The sequence below is a fragment of the Cucurbita pepo genome, chromosome LG02, assembly GCF_002806865.2.
Source record: "Cucurbita pepo subsp. pepo cultivar mu-cu-16 chromosome LG02, ASM280686v2, whole genome shotgun sequence".
Taxonomy (NCBI): domain Eukaryota; kingdom Viridiplantae; phylum Streptophyta; class Magnoliopsida; order Cucurbitales; family Cucurbitaceae; genus Cucurbita; species Cucurbita pepo.
In genome coordinates, this window is record NC_036639.1 from 10,773,108 (window position 1) to 10,798,648 (window position 25,541).

Below are 25,541 nucleotides of genomic sequence, written 5' to 3' on the forward strand. Positions count from 1 at the left end.
CAAGTCTATCTCTGACACTCATGTCGATATGATTGCCTCGGCTTAACTTTTATGCACATCTTTGTGGTGTGTTAGATGATGTACCGTCCTCCTCAATCGCATCATGGTATTTGTCTTGTCTTAGTCCTCGAGTGGTCAATTGGGTACTACTATCGGGTCGTCACCTTGTCTTGTCTACATGGAACCCCGAGCTGTTTCCACCCCCATGCACCACTCAATGATCACTTACGAGTTTCCGGAAAGGAGATTTGAAATGCTCTCGAGTTTATGGTACCTTCTCTCTCAGGAATATGGAAAATACTCAAATTCCGTACACAATTTCTTTTGTATAACCATAATTTTTATAAAAACTTTCATAGAAAATTTCTTTTTCAGAGTTACGAACTTTTGATGCAAACAGAAATCATTCATACAAATCTAATGTGTAACAGCCGAAGCACACGGCAAAGAATTAATGGCAAATTTCTCATCTTAAGTAGCCTAAGATGAGAAATTTTCAAATACTACGTGAGTATGAACAATACTTCTATTTCCGAGGTCCAGATCCTTATTAAAATTAACCAATACGAGGTCTAATGGGAAAAAATGTTTCAGGTTACGAAACATATCTACAAATCAAACGATATAAGTATGGCAAAAGAAAAGAAATGATTAAGAAAAGTGTACGAAATAGAGAGAGATTTCAGTGTTCGATATTTTCATATATTGCCATACTAATTTCAATCTTTATTTCATCATAAATGAAGTGATGTGTATACACAATATATCGGTTTTAGTATCAATAGTACTTCGACACATAAAGTAGTTATTTATTTAAGCTTTCTTGCTCATGTTGCTAGCAACATGTTCCATTTCAACAAACAGATTTGTTTAGGGCTTCGTGACAACGTTAAAATCTTCAAATTGTGGTGGTGGTAGCAGCGCCGACGGTATTATTGGACTATGACTAGGATTAGGACCGGCATCAGGATAGTCGTTTATCACAATCCTATTACCTTGTATTCCTGAAACTTCAACAGGTTCAAATTGTGGTGGTGGTAGCAGCGCCGACGGTATTATTGGACTATGACTAGGATTAGGACCGGTATCGGGATAGTCGTTTATCACAATCCTATTACCTTGTATTCCTGAAACTTCAACAGGTTCAAATTGTGGTGGTGGTAGCAGCGCCGACGGTATTATTGGACTATGACTAGGATTAGGACCAGCATCAGGATAGTCATTTATCACAATCATATTGTCTTGTATTCCTGAAACTTCAATGATTATAGTCAAATGTTTGATTCACATATTAGATTGTGTCTATATAAACGGGATGAAGTGCATGAGCTACATAATTTAGACTATATAAGTTGACAGCGGGTTATGTACCTGAATCAGACATGATTCGAGATGAGCTGACAAGAGCGAACGAGAGTAAGAAAACGAGGCAGAGACGAGCTTTGAACTCCATGTTGGTTCTTTGTATTTCTTACAATTGATAATGAAATGTGAAGCGAGATCTATTTATAAGAAATGAAAATTTTATTCGGTTAAACGTGTGAATGGAATGAAAGGTCGAACGAAAATAGATGGAAGGGAATGATGATTTTAAAGGCAAAAAAGGCAAAAAAAAGAACATCTTGAAATCTGGCCAAGTTAATACCTTTTGCAATTATAGGAGGTTGTTTGAATGTTTAAGCATATTAACCATTTACGTGATAGTTATGAATATAAATAAAATTTGTCGACGCTTCCTATTTGATAAAGATAAAATTTGTGATTGTTTCCTTTGCTATAGTTTAACGATAGAATTCTTTATCATACTCGAGTAAAGAAGTGGTATATGAATGAACCGAGACTACATCTGAATAAGAACGATCTTTAAGATAGGATTACTAAGAAATGCTTTAAAAAAATAGAAACTACCTGTCCCAACAAGGTATACTTTTTTTTTTTTTTTTTTTTTTTTNACTTCATAGTTAAACGTGCTTCCTTCTTAGGAATTTTTCATACTTGGTGCATGTGGGTGAGGATAAAACACACTAAAAGGACTCGTGTTAGTCTGCGGAGATAGTCATCACTTTTAATATGCAACAAGTAGGTAGTGTGACTATGTCGTAGGAGAATGTCGGGGTCATCAAGTGTCGAATACAGATTCTGAATCTTGATTCCTATCTTGGACATGAGCGGTAAACACTACACGAACTCGCTATAGGAGAGATATAATTAAAAAAAAAAAATCAATAAAAAACAACCAGCCAAAATGTTAACGTATTAACATAGTTAAACATTGTCATGAAATTAAAGACAGTTAAATATCGATATTTTTTTAGAATTAGTTAGAGTAAAAAAAATATAAAGATACATCATAAAATTAAATAAACAATAAAAATTATTAGTTTAAAGATATCACATATAACAAAAATAAAAAAATACTATAAAAATATTTTAATTGAGTAGGTTTACTTATAATGGATAAAGAATCATAAACTATTAGAAAAATAAAATTAAAAAATATATGAATTGTAATATATTTAAATGTGTAATAAATTATAATTAATAAACCTATCATAAACCATATACATAAATTAAATAATTAAATAATTGTTTGTTAGTTTATTTATATCATAAACAATATATTTAAAAATATAAAATGTGTTTATTTAAAAATAGAATAAAATGTATTAATAGTCCACACACAAATTAAAAATAATAAAATAATATAAAATAATTTGAATAAAATAATTAAAAAGAAACACGAATTTGTCAGGCGCGTGAGGCATTGGCAAACCAATTAATATAGAAAGATTCTTAATATATTTTATATATTTTTATCTGGCTCGGGTCAACTTGAAGGTTTTGCCCCATGAACCCGAAACCTAATCAATTCACTTCGGGTTTAGAAAAATGAATCCAACCTTACCCGAAATGTTAATCCAACCCAACCCAACCCTTATGGCTCGGGTTGAGTTGGTCCTAGTTGTCGGGTTGAATGTACACCCCTAATTTTAGACTTCTTTGGGAGCTTACCAATAGAGATTTTTATATTAGAGTCAAGAGCGATGTCATTGTCAACTTAGGTATATGTTGAAATTATTTTTTCTCTATAGAGATCGATTGAATCTTTGGTTTCATCTGGTTGATCCAGATAGAAGATAAGCTTTTGGAACAAAATGTTGTTATTTTAGGAGCTTTGATTATGCGTTGCTTTATGATTTATTGTAGCTCCTCTCGGATCAACTTTAGCTGCACATCGAACAAAGCCTCGAGTTTATATTGGTTGCATGAAGTCTGGACACTTCCTCTCACAGAAGTAAGAATTACTTCTATGTTTGTAGTTAACGCTAATTGTCGAAATCTGTAATATTTGATTTTTCTTTGCCACGAAAGTAAAGTAGCATTGGATATTTGGTGGAGAAGGAAACAAGTACTTTCGACATGCCACGGGGCAACTTTATGCAATATCAAGGGAGTTAGCGAAGTATATACGAAAGAATCAGTAAGTTGTCATCCTCACAATCCCAGATTGCTTCACTAATCATCGGTTCTCATATAGTTGGTAAAGCTAATTATAATTATCTTTCATTCTAAGTTATAATTTGTATCTACGTGCTTTATATTAGCTTAGAGTTTGCTCCCGTAAATATAGTCATCCAGCTCACTTCAAACCAACAAGGCTCTATTCTCGTTCGGAGATTATTAAAAAAATCCACCGTGCTTTTTATATAAAACTAGCACAATTACATCCTTCTGAATTAAATATGTGCATGTGCTACATAAATATGCTAACGAAGATGTCTCCAAATTTTCCTATATTGTGATAACATTATTTGAAATTTTAAATGCATCGTCGCCTACTTAAGTTGATGTAAGTGGACAAGAGCTTGAAGGAATGCATTGTGTCGTATTATTTGTTGAAGTAAGAATCTTGCTTATCGATGCAACCTATAACCGTAGTGCAACGGTAAGTGTAAGTGCGCTATCTCTCATTGAAGTGATTGTCCTTCCAACATTCCGTCAAGACACAAGACCACCAAAATCATATGTTTTCTTATTCGGTCGGCTTGATTTTCTTTATGTTATTATTACTCTTTTAAATTCTCATCTTCCAACCCGTCCACAAATAAAGTTTGCTTGTTGAATTTATTATGGGCTGCAAAAACCTTTTCGGTCCTTAGTGTTTTTACGTGTTAATCATATTTTTTAGAATATACTGTAAAGATTCTTTTTCTTTTACTAGTTTGTCTTCGTATCATAGGTGACAGGCTTCACATCATAGGTGATAGGATTGGGTGTTTGTTTACGGCCCTATGCTGCTTAACATTCTCTCAAAATTATGAAATAGAGTAAGGTTAGCCCATTGGAACCTTTTTGTCGACAGACATTGAAAAATTCCTCAAGACTGGAGGGTAGCAGTAGCACGAAGAATGTAAAAACTCCTACGTCAGGTATCGTGCTGACATAGATTCTTTTGGTTTTTGCTTCCGTTATTTTTTTCGATGAACATAGACTCCTACGTCAATTTTTTGATGAACTATTGTGTGTATTCGTCCTTCGTAGAAGTATGTTCTGACATGGATATTTTGAGCTAGATCGATGTTTATTGAATATGGAAAATTGTCGATATTAAGAATATACCTCATTCGAACATGGTTGCATTACCTTTACTTGAAAAAAAAAGTAGCACGTTGCTTGAATATTTAAAAAATAATTAGTAAGTAGCCCTCGGTTACGAAAGGCAAACACATGCAATCATGATGGGACCTTCGAACATCATGACATTGGTCTCTACTTTCCAGTTCGAACATAATTGAATGTGTAGTACTTCTTTATACACGGCTCAGCACGCACACATGGACCCACCAAGCAGGCTCATACACCATACCCTCTGGGTTTAACTGTCGAGCTAGCGTATATTCACCTTATTGGAAGCCACAGAGGGAAAGAAGCAAGCATAATATCACGGTGTACATAATATTCTAGTGTACGTCTCCGTACTAATCATAACGAAAGTATCCCGATACACTTGACATACAAAATACATGAGGTCTCAGAGCATCAAAACATGACATATAATTATAATACCTTATTCTTTTCCTAACATAGCGCTCCTATGAGACATACGTATGTAATACTTATCATATGTTTCACGATTAATATATCTGTCTTTCTAATGTCTCATAGACATAGAGCAGATAAATTAACATAATTTACATGGCGTAGCATATGGAAGTTCATACATCATACAATATCGATAGCACAACATAATTTCATACCATATCATATCATAGTATATAACAAATATCGTAGCATAACATAATATAGTACCCGTCAACCAATCACAAGACTCTCGTCTAGGCATCACAGAACACACGTCATTCATACGGCAAACAAGTCATTGAACCAAGTCAATAGTAAAGCCACTTGGTTGCCCAGAATTACTAATTATTCCTCGATTTGCTTTTTACCCATGACATTGACTTATGGCATAATATACGATTCAATTCATCTTACAGTATCAATTAAGTCAACTTTGGTTAAAAAATAAGTTAAAAGTGACCAAACAATAGTCATACTTACCTCAAACGCCGCTAAATATGTAGTTACATTAGATCTCGATATGTTTTGGACATAACGAGTATAATAGAAACCTTAATAGTAACAATGTCCTTTTTTAAGTTTGATACATAGATAAAGTGCATGGATGCAAAGAGATATCATAATGTTTTTATTGTTGTACTAATCTCATCGAGTAGTTGCCACCATCATTTTACCAATGATTTGCTTGCCATTCGCTTCTCATTAATCATCCAACTCCTTCTTATATCCTACCAAAATTAACAAACAATAATAAGAACNTTATAATTATCTTTCATTCTAAGTTATAATTTGTATCTACGTGCTTTATATTAGCTTAGAGTTTGCTCCCGTAAATATAGTCATCCAGCTCACTTCAAACCAACAAGGCTCTATTCTCGTTCGGAGATTATTAAAAAAATCCACCGTGCTTTTTATATAAAACTAGCACAATTACATCCTTCTGAATTAAATATGTGCATGTGCTACATAAATATGCTAACGAAGATGTCTCCAAATTTTCCTATATTGTGATAACATTATTTGAAATTTTAAATGCATCGTCGCCTACTTAAGTTGATGTAAGTGGACAAGAGCTTGAAGGAATGCATTGTGTCGTATTATTTGTTGAAGTAAGAATCTTGCTTATCGATGCAACCTATAACCGTAGTGCAACGGTAAGTGTAAGTGCGCTATCTCTCATTGAAGTGATTGTCCTTCCAACATTCCGTCAAGACACAAGACCACCAAAATCATATGTTTTCTTATTCGGTCGGCTTGATTTTCTTTATGTTATTATTACTCTTTTAAATTCTCATCTTCCAACCCGTCCACAAATAAAGTTTGCTTGTTGAATTTATTATGGGCTGCAAAAACCTTTTCGGTCCTTAGTGTTTTTACGTGTTAATCATATTTTTTAGAATATACTGTAAAGATTCTTTTTCTTTTACTAGTTTGTCTTCGTATCATAGGTGACAGGCTTCACATCATAGGTGATAGGATTGGGTGTTTGTTTACGGCCCTATGCTGCTTAACATTCTCTCAAAATTATGAAATAGAGTAAGGTTAGCCCATTGGAACCTTTTTGTCGACAGACATTGAAAAATTCCTCAAGACTGGAGGGTAGCAGTAGCACGAAGAATGTAAAAACTCCTACGTCAGGTATCGTGCTGACATAGATTCTTTTGGTTTTTGCTTCCGTTATTTTTTTCGATGAACATAGACTCCTACGTCAATTTTTTGATGAACTATTGTGTGTATTCGTCCTTCGTAGAAGTATGTTCTGACATGGATATTTTGAGCTAGATCGATGTTTATTGAATATGGAAAATTGTCGATATTAAGAATATACCTCATTCGAACATGGTTGCATTACCTTTACTTGAAAAAAAAAGTAGCACGTTGCTTGAATATTTAAAAAATAATTAGTAAGTAGCCCTCGGTTACGAAAGGCAAACACATGCAATCATGATGGGACCTTCGAACATCATGACATTGGTCTCTACTTTCCAGTTCGAACATAATTGAATGTGTAGTACTTCTTTATACACGGCTCAGCACGCACACATGGACCCACCAAGCAGGCTCATACACCATACCCTCTGGGTTTAACTGTCGAGCTAGCGTATATTCACCTTATTGGAAGCCACAGAGGGAAAGAAGCAAGCATAATATCACGGTGTACATAATATTCTAGTGTACGTCTCCGTACTAATCATAACGAAAGTATCCCGATACACTTGACATACAAAATACATGAGGTCTCAGAGCATCAAAACATGACATATAATTATAATACCTTATTCTTTTCCTAACATAGCGCTCCTATGAGACATACGTATGTAATACTTATCATATGTTTCACGATTAATATATCTGTCTTTCTAATGTCTCATAGACATAGAGCAGATAAATTAACATAATTTACATGGCGTAGCATATGGAAGTTCATACATCATACAATATCGATAGCACAACATAATTTCATACCATATCATATCATAGTATATAACAAATATCGTAGCATAACATAATATAGTACCCGTCAACCAATCACAAGACTCTCGTCTAGGCATCACAGAACACACGTCATTCATACGGCAAACAAGTCATTGAACCAAGTCAATAGTAAAGCCACTTGGTTGCCCAGAATTACTAATTATTCCTCGATTTGCTTTTTACCCATGACATTGACTTATGGCATAATATACGATTCAATTCATCTTACAGTATCAATTAAGTCAACTTTGGTTAAAAAATAAGTTAAAAGTGACCAAACAATAGTCATACTTACCTCAAACGCCGCTAAATATGTAGTTACATTAGATCTCGATATGTTTTGGACATAACGAGTATAATAGAAACCTTAATAGTAACAATGTCCTTTTTTAAGTTTGATACATAGATAAAGTGCATGGATGCAAAGAGATATCATAATGTTTTTATTGTTGTACTAATCTCATCGAGTAGTTGCCACCATCATTTTACCAATGATTTGCTTGCCATTCGCTTCTCATTAATCATCCAACTCCTTCTTATATCCTACCAAAATTAACAAACAATAATAAGAACAACAACTACGAGTACCTACGAACATAATCATTCATACAAATTGAATCGAGTAAACTATTGGAATAGGAAGATCTAATGTAATTGTCAAAGTCCACGCGGGTAGATATTGTCTTCATGTTTATGTGGGATCTCACAATTCACTCCATTGGGGACCCAACATCATTAATGGCACACCATTTGGTGTCTGGATCTGATATCGATATCATTTGTAACGGCTCAAACCCACCATTAGTAGATATTGTCCACTTTGGTTCATTACCCATCGTCGTTTGTCTTATGGTTTTAAAATGCGTCTAATAGGGAGAAGTTTCTACATCGTGATAAGAAATGTTTCTTTTCCCTCTCCAATCAATGTGGGATCACACATAAAAGCCCGAAAATTTGATCAACCCAATCCAATTTGTACTGATTTGAGTTCAATTATAAATTTACGTGAGTTGAATTTAGTTCAAATAAATAAAAAATTTATGAATTTTAGGATAAATTTATAGTTATCAAAAATAAATAAAATCATTATTAATCAATAAATAAGTCAATTTATCGTAAACATAATTCAACTGACATAAAATATATAATCATAGTAAATTCTAAATCTTATACTTACGTTCTAAGCTACACATAAATCCAACTAAAAACACGAAGCACCTAATAATATATTATCGAAAATTATTTAATGTGGTTGTCTGTTTTTAACTCTCATATACAATAGAGTAAATTACGAGTTAAATATCATCCCAACTCTCAAATAATAATTTACGAGTACTATAATCTTACCTTCGACACCAAGAGGATGGTGGGGTTCGTGTCGATGATTGGCACGAGCATCACCATAGTCTCGTAATCCAATCATCTCATCATGTCCTGTAACATTTCCAATCATAAAATTCATTCAAACTATCGAAAATCTAAATTTCGCTATTACATTCAAAAGTATTTTTTGAACACTTAGAAAATTCATAACGAACAAAAATGGTGATGAAGAAGAAGAGGGTTTTGTTCTTACTTTCTGTTCTTGCAATTGGATTTGCAGGTATGTTGCGAGCTTCAGAAGGTGCAACAATGGCGGCAGTAGAGAGAAGGAAAAAGAGGAGAGAGAAGTAAAGGGAAGATCGAGAAGCCATTAATTTATCTTTATGTCTTTTCCTGATTCTCTCACCTTATGATATGGAGAAGAAAACTCACAACACTCCATATTTATAGAGAGAGAGACCCCAAAATGGCTCTCCACTATGAGTTTTGGGTATGGAAAGAAATGGGTTTTCTTTTGTTTACTATTTTAAATAAAGTTCTTGATGGGAAAAGATTTTGCTCGTTCGTGTTTCATAACGAGTCGAACTATCTTTGTGGTTGGATTAAGAGCAGTGCATCGACGTAGATTAAGAGCAGTGCATCGACGTATTTTTTTCACTGTTATAGGATCACTACAACTGACTCTACTTTGACAGATCTTTTCTTGTTTTGATATACAAAGTATCGGACTTTACTAAGATTATTCTTAAGAAATTTTGAACTGGAATGTTTATACTTACTTCAATAAAGAAGTACGAGCTTCTTCGATAAAACGCAGTAATTCAATTTTGTAGCTAAAATGATGTATAGAGTTATAAAATATCGTTCTAGTGTAATTATGGAGTTCTGAAGTGTGTTTGCCCTATATCTTAGTTAACTATAGAAAGCCTTGTTTAATGGCTTTGATTTAAGAAATTTATTAGAATCATGTGGGATAAAGATAATGCTTAAACCTAATCATACACTCATGTTGTAATCACAATGGTACTTTTAACTAAAAATACTAAGAATGTGTATCGATGAAAACATTAAAAATATACTAAAAAAAAAAAAAAAAAAAAAAAAAAAAAAAAAAAAANATTTCATCATCGTTTGAACTAAAAAAGAAAATTATCGTATTATATGAGTTCTATAAGACTAAGTTAGTAGCTCAGGTTAAATTCACCTCTTTCAATGAACCATACAAGAATTTTGGCGCAAAGAAACCCTAGAAATTATCTACCTAAAATGGTTTGGTCGAGAATAAGTCGATCCAGATATAGTTAAATGAATAAGACAATTTAACATCTTAAAAGTCGATGGTTCCATTCTTCACTTCTGTAATTCTTGAAGTAGATATAATCAAACTATCACGAACCTCAAAAGTTCAAGTAAATTAAACATTAAATTACTAAAGAAGCTCATAAATTACATTAAAGAACCCTGCTTTCTATGAGCCTTCTAACACTTCCAAAGCATAGATGAGTTATGGGTTCAAGCAATTGAATGAAAGAGGGTATTTCTGTTCCAAAGTCAAAAGAAAGATGATAGCTATAGAAGAGGTTCCAAATAGTGCAACCAATATGCTTACACAAAAACCAGGTTTCAACTTTCAAGCCATGCCATGATTTAGCTCTCTAATTTGCTACCTTCTCTTCAGTTGACTTGCACTAATGGCACTTCAATCAAATAATGAAATGAATACAATTTGAACTTCTCTTGTTCAACTCTTTGTAGGCATCAAACGAATATCTTTAAGATATTCCAAAACCTTTTCTCGATCAACATTTATTTTATATAATACCTAACTTATATGTTAACTTACAGTCCTATAACATTGTTTTTAATCTCTCTCTCAATCTTGCTTTCAAACACCCTTTCAAAATATCTTCCCTATTTTCTAAAACCTTCTTCTCAAAACGAGACCAAAGGCTTGAACATACGTTGCTCGACCGTAGGCAACGCGATCCTAAGTTGGCTTGGCTCACTCTCAATGCAGAGAGTGAGTGCCGAACAATCGCCAAATCCGCTGCCAAAAAAAGTGCGATTGTAACACAATATTTGATACTGATGTCACAATCTCTTATGAATTGTGAAAACATTCGATGGCCATTAATGGAAAGAACAAATGCCCTCTCTTTCAGTCAAAAGAGAAGTGAAGTGATGAAAAGGAAACGAACATGGAGCATGAAAACATTCAAAGAAATTCCACTACCAACAGGCATATGAGCACCTACAAATCTCAAACCAAACCTGTCCATCCCATCAACTATGGATCCCAAAATTCACTGTATTTTGGTTGACTTTGAGCATTTAACTTCTCTTCCCTTATTTGAAGGGTGGAGGGACCTCCTCCCTTGCATCATTACTCTAGTAAAACAGAAGATTGACATTCAAATCTCAATCGCATTTCCTTCTAGACCAACCAAGGCACAAACTAAGAAAAATGCACATGAAGTTTCAATATATCACGATGGAAGGAATATTCATACCTTTTTTTCTGTTTGCAACAGCCTCTTCAACAATTTCTTCTCCATTAATTTGGTTGAGCAAAGTTCCTATCCATCAATATAAACACAACAATACAAGCAGTACAATCAATATAGTTTTTGATGCTAGTGAATGGCACCGGCCCTGGCCTTGATCAAACGACTGTTCTCATCAGCATATACATACATGTCTAAGAGAGTTTGTGATTAGAAATCCGAAATCGGTCAGATTACAGTAAGATCCATCCTTTTTTTTTTAACTTTAACGTTTCTTGAACCCGTATTTCTTACGTTCATAGAATAAGTCTGTTTTTGCACTCCCTAAGTTAACGATCTTTGGACATCCATCTCTATCTTTCTCCTGCTGTGTACACTCTTTGCAGTAGTAGGCATCTGAGATTCCTACTCCTCCACAGATAACACAACGGCCTTGGAAAGACCCGTAATTGCATTCATCACAAACACGAACAAGCGTACAGGGACGGACATAAGAATCACAGATTACACACTTCCCATCACACTTCTCACAGAGTCGGCCAATGGCAATTCCTGGCTGCTTTCTGCACATAATCAAATCGGGATGATGCTTGGCCATGCTTTTTGTAACTGCAACAAGCTCTCCAGTCCGATAAAGTTTCTAACCTGCAGATGTGTTATCAAACTTGAGGTTTTAGCATAAACACTAAAGGGAGATCTTATCATAAAAATAAACAGTTAGGTACACGAATTAAGCCACACAAAACAGATGGACGATTAGCAATTAGAGAATGTTAGTAAATATGACATAGAATCACATTGAGCCTCTTGCCACGGGTAATAAGCCTTTATCTCTATCAATTCACAATGAGTAAGAAATCATTATGGTCCCACTGTATCCAACTAAAGCAAATAACAGATCCAAATGACTGATCTAAATAAGATGAATATCTGCACAACTGGATACTAGAATCAAACTTTAAATTTCACTCTTCATATAAAGCTACTGCTCCAAAAAACCAACAAATCTGCATCATGGTATATATTCACACTGAAGTTGGAGTTCTTAGTACCAAGTGAATAATTTAACTCGAAACGTGATAAAATTACGGGCGAACCTTCTATCCCTTAACATTTAAAATGCATGTTGCACAATGCAAAAAGATAAACAAATCCCAATTAAGATACATGGAAACCATAATCGAAGCACAAAAATAAAAACTAGAGAATGTAGCTAATGAATTTCACTACTAGCTAACAATGAGAAATAATATGAATCTGGTTGTTTGAGCCTTCAAGGATTTTAATTAATGCTCTAACCACAAGAGTCAAATTGATAGGTCTACATAAATATAGCTACTAGTTAAAGCACTGGCCACATTCTCCAGTTGTTAATATTTTTAGCGCTCATTGTGTTCTCCATGTCCATTCATGAGGCATCTGTTTAGTGTTAGTCTCGAGCTGAGGCATCTGTACATGCTAACTCCACCGTCTAGATGTCTTTCAATCCTTCCAATTAGTTTTATAAAGTAAAATTTGATCTCCTACCTCCTCCAATTTCCACCGCACTTCGATTGTGCCTACATTCATAAGTTCCATTGAACACAACCATATTAGTACTTTGCCTTTATGACCATGTAACAACCCAAGCTTACCGCTAGCAGATATTGTCCTCTTTGGACTTTCCCTTCCAAACCTCCCCTCACGGTTTTAAAATGCGTTTGTTAGGGAGAGGTCTCCACACCCTTATAAAAAATGTTTCGTTCTCCTCCCCAACCGATGTGGGATCTCACAACTCACCCCCCTTCGGGGCCAGCGTCCTTGCTGACACTCGTTCCCTTCTCCAATTGATGTGGGACCCCCAATCCACCCCCCATCGGAACCCAGCGTCTTTGCTCGCACACGGCCTCGAGTCCACCCCCCTTCGAGACCCAACGTCTTTGCTCGCACACTGCCTCGTGTCCACCCCTCTTCGGAGCTCAACCTTCTCGCTGGCACATCACCCGATGTCTGGCTCTGATACCATTTGTAACCGCCCATACCCACCACTAGCAAATATTGTCCTCTATGGGTTTTCCCTTCCAGACTCTCCCACAAGGTTTTAAAACACGTGTACTAGGAAGAGGTTTCCACACCCTTTTAAAGAATGTTTCGTTCTCCTCCCCAACCAACGTGGGATCTCATACTCCACCACCCATCTAAAGGAAAGTGCTCAAATTTACAAAGTTCATACATTTTTCCACAAGAAGCTCACCACACTTATACCAAAATAGAGTTTTGATAATACCCACTCACAGGTTCAAGGATCTCGTCCTCAAATATGTCACATCCTAGGACAAGGACTCTATCTTGCTGGATTGAAACAAATTGTGGCAATCTCTAATACCTTTGTTCCAAAACAACAAATACAAAGAGAAAAGTGGAGGCCGAAGATCCAAAACAGGTGCTGATATTGCAATGTTAAAGCACGAATAATAGCAATGACAAACAAATGCCTTTTAAATAAACATTAAGAACAACAAATGAGAGCTAAAATAGGAACTACCAGGAGAAGGTGGTCATGCCTTCAACTACTAGCTAATTGTCTAAATGTGTGAATCTAACAAAATTAACTCTGGCTGAAAGATTCCTCCACCGTTTGATTCATAAAAAAATAAAAGCCAGAGATTTGAGAAGTTATTCAATTTTTCCAAGTTTAAAAGTGAAATTCTAACCCTTGAATCTTGGGAAAAAAATTAATGATCCCGAACAACATCGTTCTATTAGGAATAAGGAAAGGTAACTCAGGTGGAGGGATTCAAACAACATTCAAGGGTGTTGAGGGGTTCGAACCACTAACCCCTTGATCAAAAGTATATGTCTTAACCAATTGAGTTGTACTCAGATCAGCGATAACTCAGCAAGTTAGATGCTTAGGTTAGACATTATTCTATCTCTTAGTGCTTGTATATTATTTTAGATAACCTAGGAACAAAAGTTACTAACTCTCTCATCTTTCCATTCATTCTTCTCCCTCTCCTTCTTTCTTTGTCTACCCCCGACCCTTAACCCTATAAACATAGAATCAAATACTAAATTTCAAATTTGAAACACCAAAAAATCAACTCAACCCAAGCACCATTCCACATCCCCTCCCCATTTATTCTTCTCCTTCAATGCCACCCATAGTTTTGTAGCAAGAGAGAGATAGGGAGGACCTACTACAATTATGTGATTAGCTTAAAGTTTCGACTCAACACCTCTCAATCCATATCCATATTATATATAACAGTGGCTAAAAGGGACAATCTTTAGTCCCCTTCAAACCTTCCACTTTTTAAACAATATCTATGTTAACCCGAATAATTTCTAAATCCTTTAAAACCAAGCACATGAAGTACAAAGCATATAGATGACTCTTATTTCCCGTGCTTGGTTTTAAAGGATTTAGAAATTATTCGGGTAAACATAGATATAGTTTAAAAAGTGGAAGGTTTGAAGGGGACTAAAGATTGTCNACAATCTACAAATGGATAATTATAATTATGATTGAGGTTGTCTGGTCAATCAAAATAACCCCGACAAGCTAGCGATTAAATGAGAACTGGATAATAAGAGAGATTCTTCAACTGATTGTCGGATAAATCAAGAGGAAGGAGATGCTGAATAATTCAGTAGAGGCGAAAGAAATGTACAATTCAATGAAGAAAGAAAGATGGAGATCGATCGAGATAGTACCAGAACCGACAAGAGAGTAGAACAACAACTCAAATCCGCTACGATGGAGGCTGCGGCAGCGGAAGCAGAAGAAAAACGGCCGCGACAGTGACGCAGAGGTATATTACCGAAAGAGAAGGGCGCAAACGGAACTGCTGGTTGGTGTGAGATGGAATGGGCGGGAAGGTCCGGGAAGGTCCGGGAAAGAAGAAGAACAAATACCATTTAGGGCAAAATTGTTGGGCTGAAAGGGATATGGGCCTTAGAGGATGAGCGATGGGCTGGACCCAAACCCACTTGTTTTCTTCCTCCAAAACGGCTCACTTTTTTTTTTTTTTTTTTTTTTTTTTTTTTTTTTTTTNCCATCGAGCGGATCGGGATTAAGGACTAACGGTAACGATCGGTCGGGGTAAGATCTTTGAGACTCCTACATGTAGGGCCATTGCTAACGTCCCTCTAGCTCCTGAATATCTCCCACGATAGGTGTAACAACTTAAGCTCACCGCTAGCCGCTATTATCCTTTCTGGGTTTTTTCTTCTAGGCTTTCTTTCAATATTTTAAAACGTATTCTTTAAAGTTCAGAGCCAGACACCAAGTGGTGTGCTAGCTAGTACGCTAGAGATCCCACATTAATTTGAAATGGGAATAAAAGTGTGAAAACCTCTCTCCAATGGACGCGTTTTAAAACCTCTAAGGGAAAGCCCAGAAATAACCATATCTACTCACGGTTGAGCGTGGGCTGTTACAAAATAACTCATAATGTATTTAAAGAAAAAAAATATATATTGAATGATTGACATTAAATATAGTAATCGATGTTTTATTAATTAAAATAATTTAAAAAAACATAAAATAATGAACATAACTTTAATAATATATATTAAATAATAATAATAATAATAATAATAAATGTTAAATTATTAACAAATTAAACTACATAAAATGACCAAATTAGGTTTTAACCATTAATTTCTTACATTTTTGCCAATGTAATAAGTAATAATTTAACGACTAATAATGAATATTAACCATTTTTCTTTAATTAAAATTTTAAAATCTAAACGAACCTGATTCTTTATTTAACTTTTCTACAAAGAAAAAAACTTTCTACTATTACTTCTTTTATTAAAAAAAAAAAAATTATAAAAAGTTAGTGTTCTAAAAAGTTGGAAGAGAAAAAAAAAAGGTATAAAAGGAGAAATTATTCTCTACGGTAGATTTAAATTTTATTTTTGACTATATTATTCTATTTTGTCGAGTCACCTCTCCACTCCTACCTCATTTATCATTGAGCGGTCATTTAGGGGCCTTAGTTGGTGATTCGGGCTGATTCCCTCTCGACGATGAAGCTTATCCCCCATCGTCTCACTAGATGACCTTGACTTCTGTTATTTTGAGGTCATATCCAGTATTTAGAGTTTGCTTCAATTTGGTACCGCTCTCGCGGCCCACACCGAAACAGTGCTTTACTCCTAGATGTCCAGTCAACTGTTGCGCCTCAACCCATTTCGGGGAAAACCAGCTAGCTCTGGGTTCGAGTGGTATTTTTCCCCTAACCACAAACTCATCCACTGATTATTCAACATCGGTAGGTTCGAACCTCCACTTAGTTTCACCCAAATTTCATTATGGTCATGGATAGATCATTCGAAACCATACAGCGAAACCATTTAATTTGTGGATTACCGTCTCAAAATGAGCATACAGCGAAACTATAATAGGTCGCGTGATGGGTGGATATGTATTAGATAGCAAATACAGATCTTATCATTTAATTTTTTTCACGATTTTAAATACATTAGTCGACCTATTAGACACGGAATTAAAACGTTAAGAATCAAAATGTTAGAGAACTTGAACACGACACTTAGGAGGGTGTTTAGCAAAGCAAAGAAAAGAACATGTGCCTTTCAATTGCTTGTTTCCTTCCCTTTTAACCAAAAGCCAATTTGAATCAAACCCCACGCAAGCAATCCCCAATTCCACAGCGTAACAACAAGCTTGCCCATTGAAATCCCAAAGCCTTTTTGGCCCCCATCGCCCTCTGCGCCATTACCCAACTGGCTCCCATTAACCCTTTGTCTCTGTCTTCAATGGCCTAATACAATCCCACCCATTTCCCCATTTGCGATTTCCCTCTTCCTTTTACAAGATTTGCCAACAAAACCCTTCTCTGCTCGTTTCTCAAGCATCTCTAATGGGGTTTTGGCCTTGTTTAGCATCATTATGCCTCTTTTTGCTTCATTCCCAGTTAGCTTCTTCAGCTTTGATACTCAGTTTGAAGCACCACTACCGCAACAATGACCACCACAATCGGCGGCCGGTGCTCCAAGCCAACCAGACTAGCTGTGCTCTGTTCTCCGGCACTTGGGTCCGAGATGACTCGTACCCACTTTACCAATTTTCAAACTGTCCCTTCATTGATGCCGAGTTCAACTGCCAAGCTTACGGCCGACCCGATTCAAACTACCTCAAGTACCGATGGCAGCCGCTCGATTGCGAGCTCCCAAGGTCTGAAATCGAAAACCCAGTTTGGTTTTGTTTGTTGTTTTTTTGTTTGTCATTCACATTTTGATGGATCCTGCTGTAGCGTTTTGATTAAAGGTTCGATGGGGCTGAGTTTTTGACGAGAATGAGAGGAAGAACTGTGATGTTTGTTGGTGATTCATTGGGGAGAAACCAATGGGAGTCATTGATTTGCTTGATATTAGCATCTGCTCCACAAACGCCCACTCAAATGGTTAGAGGAGAACCACTTTCAACCTTCACATTCCTGGTGAGTAAACATTCTTAACCTTAAGATTTCATTTAAACATTGCTCAAATAACCACAAAAAACAGCTAAACTCATAGATCTTAGTGATATCAAGTCTTAATCTCTGTTGGGTTTTGATATTATAGGATTAGAACTCTGAATCTCTGGCTGTTTTTGGGAATGAACAATAAACTATCAACTTTAAGACATTATTGATATCATTTCTGCTCAATTTGGATGGAATCTCTTTCTCTAGTGATACCGAATCTTAATCTCTGTTGGGTATTGACATTTTAGGATTAGAACTCCAAATTCCGTGCTGTTTTTGGGAATGAACCATAAACTATCGACCTTTAAGACGATAATTGATATCATTTCCACTCGGTTTGGATGGAATCTCTTGCTCTAGTGATACCAAGCGTTAATCTCTGTTGGGTTTTGAAATTTTAGGATTAGAACTCCAAATCTCTCTCTTTTTTGGAATGAACCATAAACTATCAACTTTAAGACATAATTGATATCATTTCCGCTCGATTTGGATGAAATCTCTTGCTTTAGTGATACCAAGCCTTAATCTCTGTTGGGTTTTGACATTTTAGGATTAGAACTCCAAATCTCTTTCTCTTTTTGGGAATGAACTATGAACTATCAACTTTAAGACGATAATTGATATCATTTCCGCTCGATTTGGATGAAATCTCTTGCTGTAGTGATACCAAGTCTTAATATCTGTTTGGTATTGACATTTTAGTATTAGAACTCCAAATCCGTTGCTGTTTTTGAAAATGAACCATAAACTATCAACCTTTAAGACGATAATTGATATCATTTCAGCTCGGTTGAGCTTGGTTGATAGATTGAAGCCACTTTTCCAGGAATATGGGTTAAATTTGAACTATTACAAAGCGACTTATCTGGTGGACATAGAAATAGAAAATGGGAAGAGAATCCTGAAGCTAGAGGAGATATCAATGAATGGCAATGCTTGGAAAGGAGCTGATGTGATATCCTTCAACACTGGCCATTGGTGGAGCCACACAGGCTCTCTGCAAGGGTTTGATATTGAACTTGAAACCTTGATTGATATGATATGATCTGATCTTGATGTGATGAACGGTGTTGATTGTGTTTGTTTCAGGTGGGATTATATGGAATCTGGAGGATCATATTACCAAGACATGGATCGGTTGGCTGCAATGGAGAAGGGTCTAAGAACATGGGCTGATTGGGTTGATAAGAACATTGATGTTACTACAACAAGGGTCTTCTTCCAAGCTATCTCTCCCACTCATTACAAGTAAGTCTCTTTTTTTCTCTCTGTCTTTATTGTTTTCCTCCATTATTGAATGTTGGCTTGGAGACCTACAAAAAATTTGTTCCCATGCTCGCTTAGCCTCTTCTCGGTTATCCGTTTAGATCTCACAGTAGATAATTACCATTTTAGCCCTTTTAGTTTTACGAGTCAAATAAATTACGAGTTCAATCTCTAAACTTTAGTTATCCCTTCAGACTTCATCGTTGATAATTACCATTTTAGCCCTATTAGTTTTACTAGTCGAGTAAATTACAAGTTCAGTCTCTAAACTTTAGTTATTCCTTCAGATCTCACCGTTGATAATTACCATTTTAGCCCTTTTAATTTTACGAGTCGAATAAATTATAAGTTCAGTCCCTAAACTTTGGTTATCTCTTCAAATCTCACCGTAGATGATTACCATTTTAGCCCTTTTAGTTTTATGAGTCGAGTAAATTACAAGTTTAGTCTCTAAATCTTGGTTATCCCTTTAGACCTCACTGTAGATAATTACCATTTTAGCCCTTTAGTTTTATGAGTCGAATAAACTACAAGTTCAGTCCCTAAACTTTGGTTACCCCTTCAAATCTCACGGTTGATAATTACCATTTTAGCCCTGTTAGTTTTACCAGTTGAATAAATTACGAGTTCAGGCATTAAACTTTGGTTATCCCTTCATATCTCACCATAGATAATTACCATTTTAGCCCTTTTAGTTTTACAAATTGAATAAATTACAAATTTAGTCTCTAAACTTTTACATTTGTATCTATTTGGTTCTTCTGGTTATCCCTTTAGATCTCACGGTAGATAATTACCATTTTAGCCCTTTTAGTTTTACTAGTCGAAAAAATTACAAGTTTAGCCTCTAAACTTTTTTACATTTCTATCTATTTGGTTCTTGAATTTTAAAAAGTGTCTAATAATAATAATAAATAAATCATAGAAATTATAACTTAAAGCATAATTCAACCAACTAAGTGATATATAGTTTGACGTTCTGAATTAAAAATATAATTATATTTTAGTCTCTGAACTTTCAAGTTTATCCAATTTTAACCCCTCAACTTTCGAAGTGTCTATTTTGGTCATTGAATTTTTAATTTTATTCCATCTTGGTCCACGAACTTTTAAAATGTCTAATTAAATAGACGTTTTAAAAGCGGAAGGACGAAAATGAAATTAAAGAAAAAAAGAAAAGACGATTTTACCCCAAGGAGGAAAATATCTTTCACAACTTTAACATAATCCAAAGGTGTCGGTGGGACAGACCAATTTTGAGAATTATATATATAAACGAATATATATATTTATTGTAAGATATTTTCAAGACATTTAAAAGGGAAATATAAATTGTAAATAAGGATGCTTCTTTGAAGCTTCCTGGTCCCACCTGTTTGGTTGTCTTAATTTCCTGAATTGAAAATGATATGAAATTAAAGCATCTTTCCAACATTATGTCTTATTCCCTGAATTTGTAACATAAGTCATCTTAGGTTTAGCTCTTATTTTATTTAATCAAATGGTATCAAAGCGCTAGGTTTTTAGATCCCGTAGATCGGCCTGTGATGTAGGCCCAACCAACTTCCATGGTCCTCTGGCAGGATGTATTGGCACTGTAATAACTGGTGTAATAGAATAATATATGTAGTAGACTACGAGGGTCAGATACTGGGTGATGTGTCAATGAGAAGGCTGAGTCCCGAAAAGGGGTGGACACGAGGCGGTGTCCCAACAAGGACACTGGGTCTCGAAGGGGGTAGATTTGGGGGGTCCCATATCGATTGGAGAATGGAACGAGTGTCTGCGAGGACGCTGGCCCCAAAGAGGGTGGATTATGAGATCCCACATCAGTAGGGAGGAGAACAAAGCAGTCTTTATAAGGGTGTAAAAACCTCTCCAAATACGACAACATCGGCTGGTTGTGGGCTTGGATCGTTCCATTCATTGTTGTCATTAATGCCTAACTAATGATATCAAGATTCTTTCTTCTTTTGACATAGTCAATTCCCTTTCCCTCTTTGCAATACCACTTAGACTGATACTTTTCTATTTGTTCATAGCATTGGTTTGAATGAACGGTTAAAATGTTATATGCAACTAAACTTGTTCATGGTTGTGATTATTCGAACAGTCCATCCGAATGGAACACCGGGACAACGTCGACAATGACAACAACAAAGAATTGCTATGGCGAAACGACACCGATGGGGGGGATGACGTACCCGGGTGGGTACCCAATTCAAATGAGGGTTGTGGATGAAGTGCTAAATGACATGAGGAATCCAGTGTACTTGTTGGACATAACAATGCTATCTGAGCTAAGAAAAGATGGGCACCCTTCCATTTACAGTGGTGATTTGAGCCCTGAGCAAAGGGCTAACCCTGGTAGATCAGCTGATTGTAGCCATTGGTGCCTTCCTGGGTTACCTGATACTTGGAACCAATTATTTTACACTGCTTTGTTCTTTTAGATCATCAATCTTATTATTCTTCAATCATACTCAAATTTATTCTCTTCCCTCTCCTTTGATGTAATTCGTGGAGCAATATAGATTATTCGTAATGTAGGGGCACCATTGCAAAATAGTTTTACGTTCGTTGTACTTTACTTATCCTTTTCAATACGTCCTTAAGTTCTCTACCATACGACTTGCCCAAGGCTGGGAAGCAACGCCACAACGTCCCATACTCAACAAGGTTCATGTTGCACGCCCGAAAGCACCTAGACCCCACCGTTCTCAAGCCAACCCAAGTTAGGAGTCAACGTTGCAACATTCTGTACTCAACGAGGCTCATGTTGCACACTCAAAGACACTTGACTCTACCCATCGTGCATGTTTCGTTGCTGTGTCCCTGTCAAACACCCTCGAGCTGAAATATTTACGGATTTATAAATTAAAGTAAATTAAACGTTTAGAGATTTATTAGACATAGATTCGAAAATCTCTGACAAATCTTAACTTTTAGGAACAAGACATTAGCTGTATTTACGAACCAAACATTAGCTGTATTGCAAATATGGTCTCAATTTCCTTTATCTCAACACGGAGAGAAGAAGATAAGCATTAAACGCTGCGTTGCATGTGATAGAGACGTTGAGATTCATGACGTCATGTTCAACGGTCGCCTCAAGAAGGAAAAAAAAAACACACTTGAAATTACAGAAATACCCCTTCCTCATTGAGTCCTTATAACGGTAACTTCGCAGAACTGTCCTTAATCTGCGGGACCCACGAAGGGACAGCTGTCATTTGCTGCGTTCACTCACACTTCCTATTTTCTTTATTTCAGTCAAAAGAATCATTAAATTCCACTTTTGAAAAATAACTCTCTGTTTATAACTTTTGACTTCCTTTTTTCTTAAATTACCTTTTTACCCCTCCCCTTTCTAAGTCTAATTCCTTTTTTACCCCTAAATCTTGACTCCTTGACTTCAATTATGTTCATAATTAAAAAAAATAAGAGAATAATTTTTTTATATATAAATTTTAAAATATNTTGTTCATAATTAAGAAAAATAAGAGAATAATTTTTTTATATATAAATTTTAAAATATATAACAACTAAAAATATTTGATGTTTGTGATCGATGTTAGTGATGTGTTATGACTTGTGAATGTTTGATACTCGAGCTCTACAAGATTTTATTTTTTTAATGTTACATGTATTGTAGATAAATAAAATAATCCGACCAACTCAACCCGTTCAAAGTTTTTTAGTTGGTCTAGAAGATTTCTCGAACGAGTATGTATGGACTCGAGTTGCAAAGAAAGGGCAAATTAGGTATTTCACATAAAATGAAAACGAATATTAGTCAAAATACGTTAAGAATAAATCCAAATCCAACTGGCCTACCCCGCTATTAACACGGAATCAAAAAAACACGACACGCGCGAGCCGTTCCCCCTTTATATTCCCCTGTTTTTTTCTTCCCATTTTTTCCATATCCAAATCCTTCAAATTTCATCTCAATTTCAAGAACAGAAACAAAATTCACATCTGGGTCTTCGATTTTTCGTGTTTTTGAATCTGGGTTTTCTCTAGAAGATCGGAATATGTCCGTCTCCGTCGCCGTTTCGAATTCGCCGGGGTTTTCCCCTTCGTCCTCGATGTTCTGCAACAAGGCGGCGATTATTTCTCCGGCGCCGGAAGCTCTAACACTGACGTTGGCTCATTTGAAGTCGTCTCAGCCTTCGTCGTCTTGCTCGTCTTCGCCGTCTTCCCCTTCTTCCCCTTTTTGGATTAGGTTTCCAAAGCCCCCTTCTGGGCTTTCCGCCGTGGCGCCTATGGCTTCCACTTCTTCTTCTTCGTCTCCAACGTCGTCCAACTCGATCACGAAGAGGAAGAGACCAGCGAGGTTGGATATTCCGTTGACGCCGTTGAGCTTTGGAGCTCTGGCGTCGCCGTCGTCGTCGTTCAGGGACGTGATGGAGGCCGAGAGAGATGGGTATTCTGTTTATTGCAAGAGAGGGAGGCGGAGAATCTCCATGGAAGATCGGTATTCAGCCGCTGTTGATCTTTGTGGTGATTCTAAAGAGGTAAATTGTTTAAGAAATTTCGATTTTAGCTTCTGGGGTTGAGTTTTTTCATCAAAATTTTCAATTTTAGCTTCTGGGGTTTGAGTTTTTTCATAAAAAATTTCAATTTTAGCTTCTGGGTTTGAGATTTTGCATCAAAAATTTCAATTTTAGCTTCTGGGTTTGAGTTTTTTCATAAAAAATTTCAATTTTAGCTTCTGGGGTTGAGTTTTTGCATCAAAAATCTCAATTTTAGCTTCTGGGTTTGAGTTTTTGCATCAGAAATTAGAAGGAACGTTAACAAATGAGCAAATTGGACTTAATTTTCTGTAATTGTTCTTGATTTCCACAGGCATTTTTTGGTGTATTTGATGGACATGGCGGTTCAAAGGCGGCAGAATTTGCAGCAAATAACTTAAAGAAGAACATAATGAACGAACTTGAAAGAATGACTGACTATGAACAAGCCATTAAACATGGCTACCTCACCACAGATTCTGATTTCCTCAAGGAAGATCAACGCGGTGGGTCATGTTGTGTAACAGCCCTGATCAAGAAAGGCAACCTTATAATCTCCAACGCCGGTGACTGCCGTGCCGTTCTTAGCAGCGAGGGCATCGCAGAAGCCATCACCTCCGACCACCGCCCGTCTCGAGAAGACGAAAGGCAGCGAATCGAGTCAAGGGTAAGAACAGGAAAAACATCATGATCATAATGATTCATTCCTTAATCAAATATGAATATGAAAATTGAATCTGTTTGTTCATTGTGTTCTTCAGGGTGGATACGTTGATCTCTGCAATGGCGTTTGGAGAGTCCAAGGATCTCTAGCTGTAACAAGAGGAATTGGAGATGCTCACTTGAAACAATGGGTGATAGCCGAGCCAGAGACAACGTCGATACGGATCGAAGCTCGACACGAGTTCTTGATCTTGGCCTCCGACGGGTTATGGGAAACGGTAAGCGTCGGTCGATCGATCGAAAGTGGTGTGGAGCCTGTTTGATTGCAAATTCTTCATTGTATTGAATTGGGTTTGGTTCATTTTCAGGTGAGCAATCAAGAAGCAGTGGACATCGTGCGCCCATCATGTGTGGGGATTGAGAAGGCAACGCCATTGGAGGCCTGTAAAAAGCTCGTGGAGCTATCACTTTCAAGAGGCTCAGTGGATGATATTAGTGTAGTTCTTATTCAATTGCCTAACTTCATTTGATTTAGGAGGTGTTTAGACTAACCCATAATCCAATCTAATTTTCTTAGTGTAATTCATCAAATTCTTTTCTATTTAATAAACTATAGAGGTTCAAGTGATCTCGATCTCGAACGAATCTTGTTCTCATTTTTCATTATTGTTCGTGTCCATTCTCGTTACGGGTAGCAGCTAAGATTCTTATTTTACTATGTTCGTGTTTGTACATCGGGTTGTCGGTCGAAAAAGCTTTAGGAGTTCCTCTTCTTCCCTTCACTTAGTTGTATCATATATTATATTTTGATCTTCGGATCTTCCAACTATGCGTTAATGAACCTTGCATTAATGGAATTTCTTCCTAGTCGGACTTAAAACCATAGTCTTGGAGTCGAGCCTAGCCCGCCCTTTCGCATAGGACCCGTTAGGGTTCAAACCATTTTAATAATTTTNCGATCTTCCAACTATGCGTTAATGAACCTTGCATTAATGGAATTTCTTCCTAGTCGGACTTAAAACCATAGTCTTAGAATCGAGCCTAGCCCGCCCTTTTATGTATGTTTCATTCGCATAGGACCCGTTAGGGTTCAAACCATTTTAATAATTTTCGGGCCTTATTGGGTACGCACCACTTCTATATAAAAGTGGTATCACTTCAAACATATCAACCCTACTCTAAATGGGAAGTATAGGTAGGGACTTGAGGAGAGTCATGAAACTTTGACCTTG

General features: G+C 36.2%; 4 protein-coding genes across 5 annotated transcripts; 2 read left to right on the forward strand and 2 right to left on the reverse strand.

Annotated features, from left to right (window-relative positions):
- Positions 1 to 703: 703 nt before the first annotated feature.
- LOC111789123 lies at positions 704 to 1,476 on the reverse strand. 2 transcript variants are annotated; one of them, XM_023669771.1, is made up of 2 exons: positions 1,372 to 1,476; positions 704 to 1,250 (listed from the first exon to the last, which is right to left on the reverse strand). In XM_023669771.1, exons 1-2 carry the CDS (start codon positions 1,451 to 1,453, stop codon positions 871 to 873), a joined length of 462 nt encoding a protein of 153 aa, XP_023525539.1. In that variant the 5' UTR covers positions 1,454 to 1,476; the 3' UTR covers positions 704 to 870. The 2 variants fall into 2 exon arrangements, with proteins under 2 accessions (XP_023525539.1, XP_023525538.1); XM_023669770.1 differs by having other exon boundaries at positions 704 to 1,256.
- A 9,482-nt stretch (positions 1,477 to 10,958) lies between these two features.
- On the reverse strand, positions 10,959 to 15,271 carry LOC111789422 (PHD finger-like domain-containing protein 5B). Its single transcript, XM_023670190.1, has 3 exons — positions 15,081 to 15,271; positions 11,391 to 12,029; positions 10,959 to 11,268 (listed from the first exon to the last, which is right to left on the reverse strand). Exon 2 carries the CDS (start codon positions 11,980 to 11,982, stop codon positions 11,650 to 11,652), a length of 333 nt encoding a protein of 110 aa, XP_023525958.1. The 5' UTR covers positions 11,983 to 12,029; positions 15,081 to 15,271; the 3' UTR covers positions 10,959 to 11,268; positions 11,391 to 11,649.
- Positions 15,272 to 17,015: 1,744 nt separating this feature from the next.
- LOC111785613 (protein PMR5-like) lies at positions 17,016 to 21,697 on the forward strand. The gene is made up of 5 exons (XM_023665991.1): positions 17,016 to 17,571; positions 17,665 to 17,836; positions 18,690 to 18,868; positions 18,953 to 19,111; positions 21,243 to 21,697. Exons 1-5 carry the CDS (start codon positions 17,258 to 17,260, stop codon positions 21,580 to 21,582), a joined length of 1,164 nt encoding a protein of 387 aa, XP_023521759.1. The 5' UTR covers positions 17,016 to 17,257; the 3' UTR covers positions 21,583 to 21,697.
- Positions 21,698 to 23,006: 1,309 nt separating this feature from the next.
- LOC111786199 (probable protein phosphatase 2C 25) lies at positions 23,007 to 24,954 on the forward strand. Its single transcript, XM_023666541.1, has 4 exons — positions 23,007 to 23,649; positions 23,981 to 24,313; positions 24,408 to 24,587; positions 24,678 to 24,954. The coding sequence occupies exons 1-4, from the start codon at positions 23,167 to 23,169 to the stop codon at positions 24,837 to 24,839; spliced, it is 1,158 nt and encodes a 385-aa protein (XP_023522309.1). The 5' UTR covers positions 23,007 to 23,166; the 3' UTR covers positions 24,840 to 24,954.
- Positions 24,955 to 25,541: the final 587 nt, after the last annotated feature.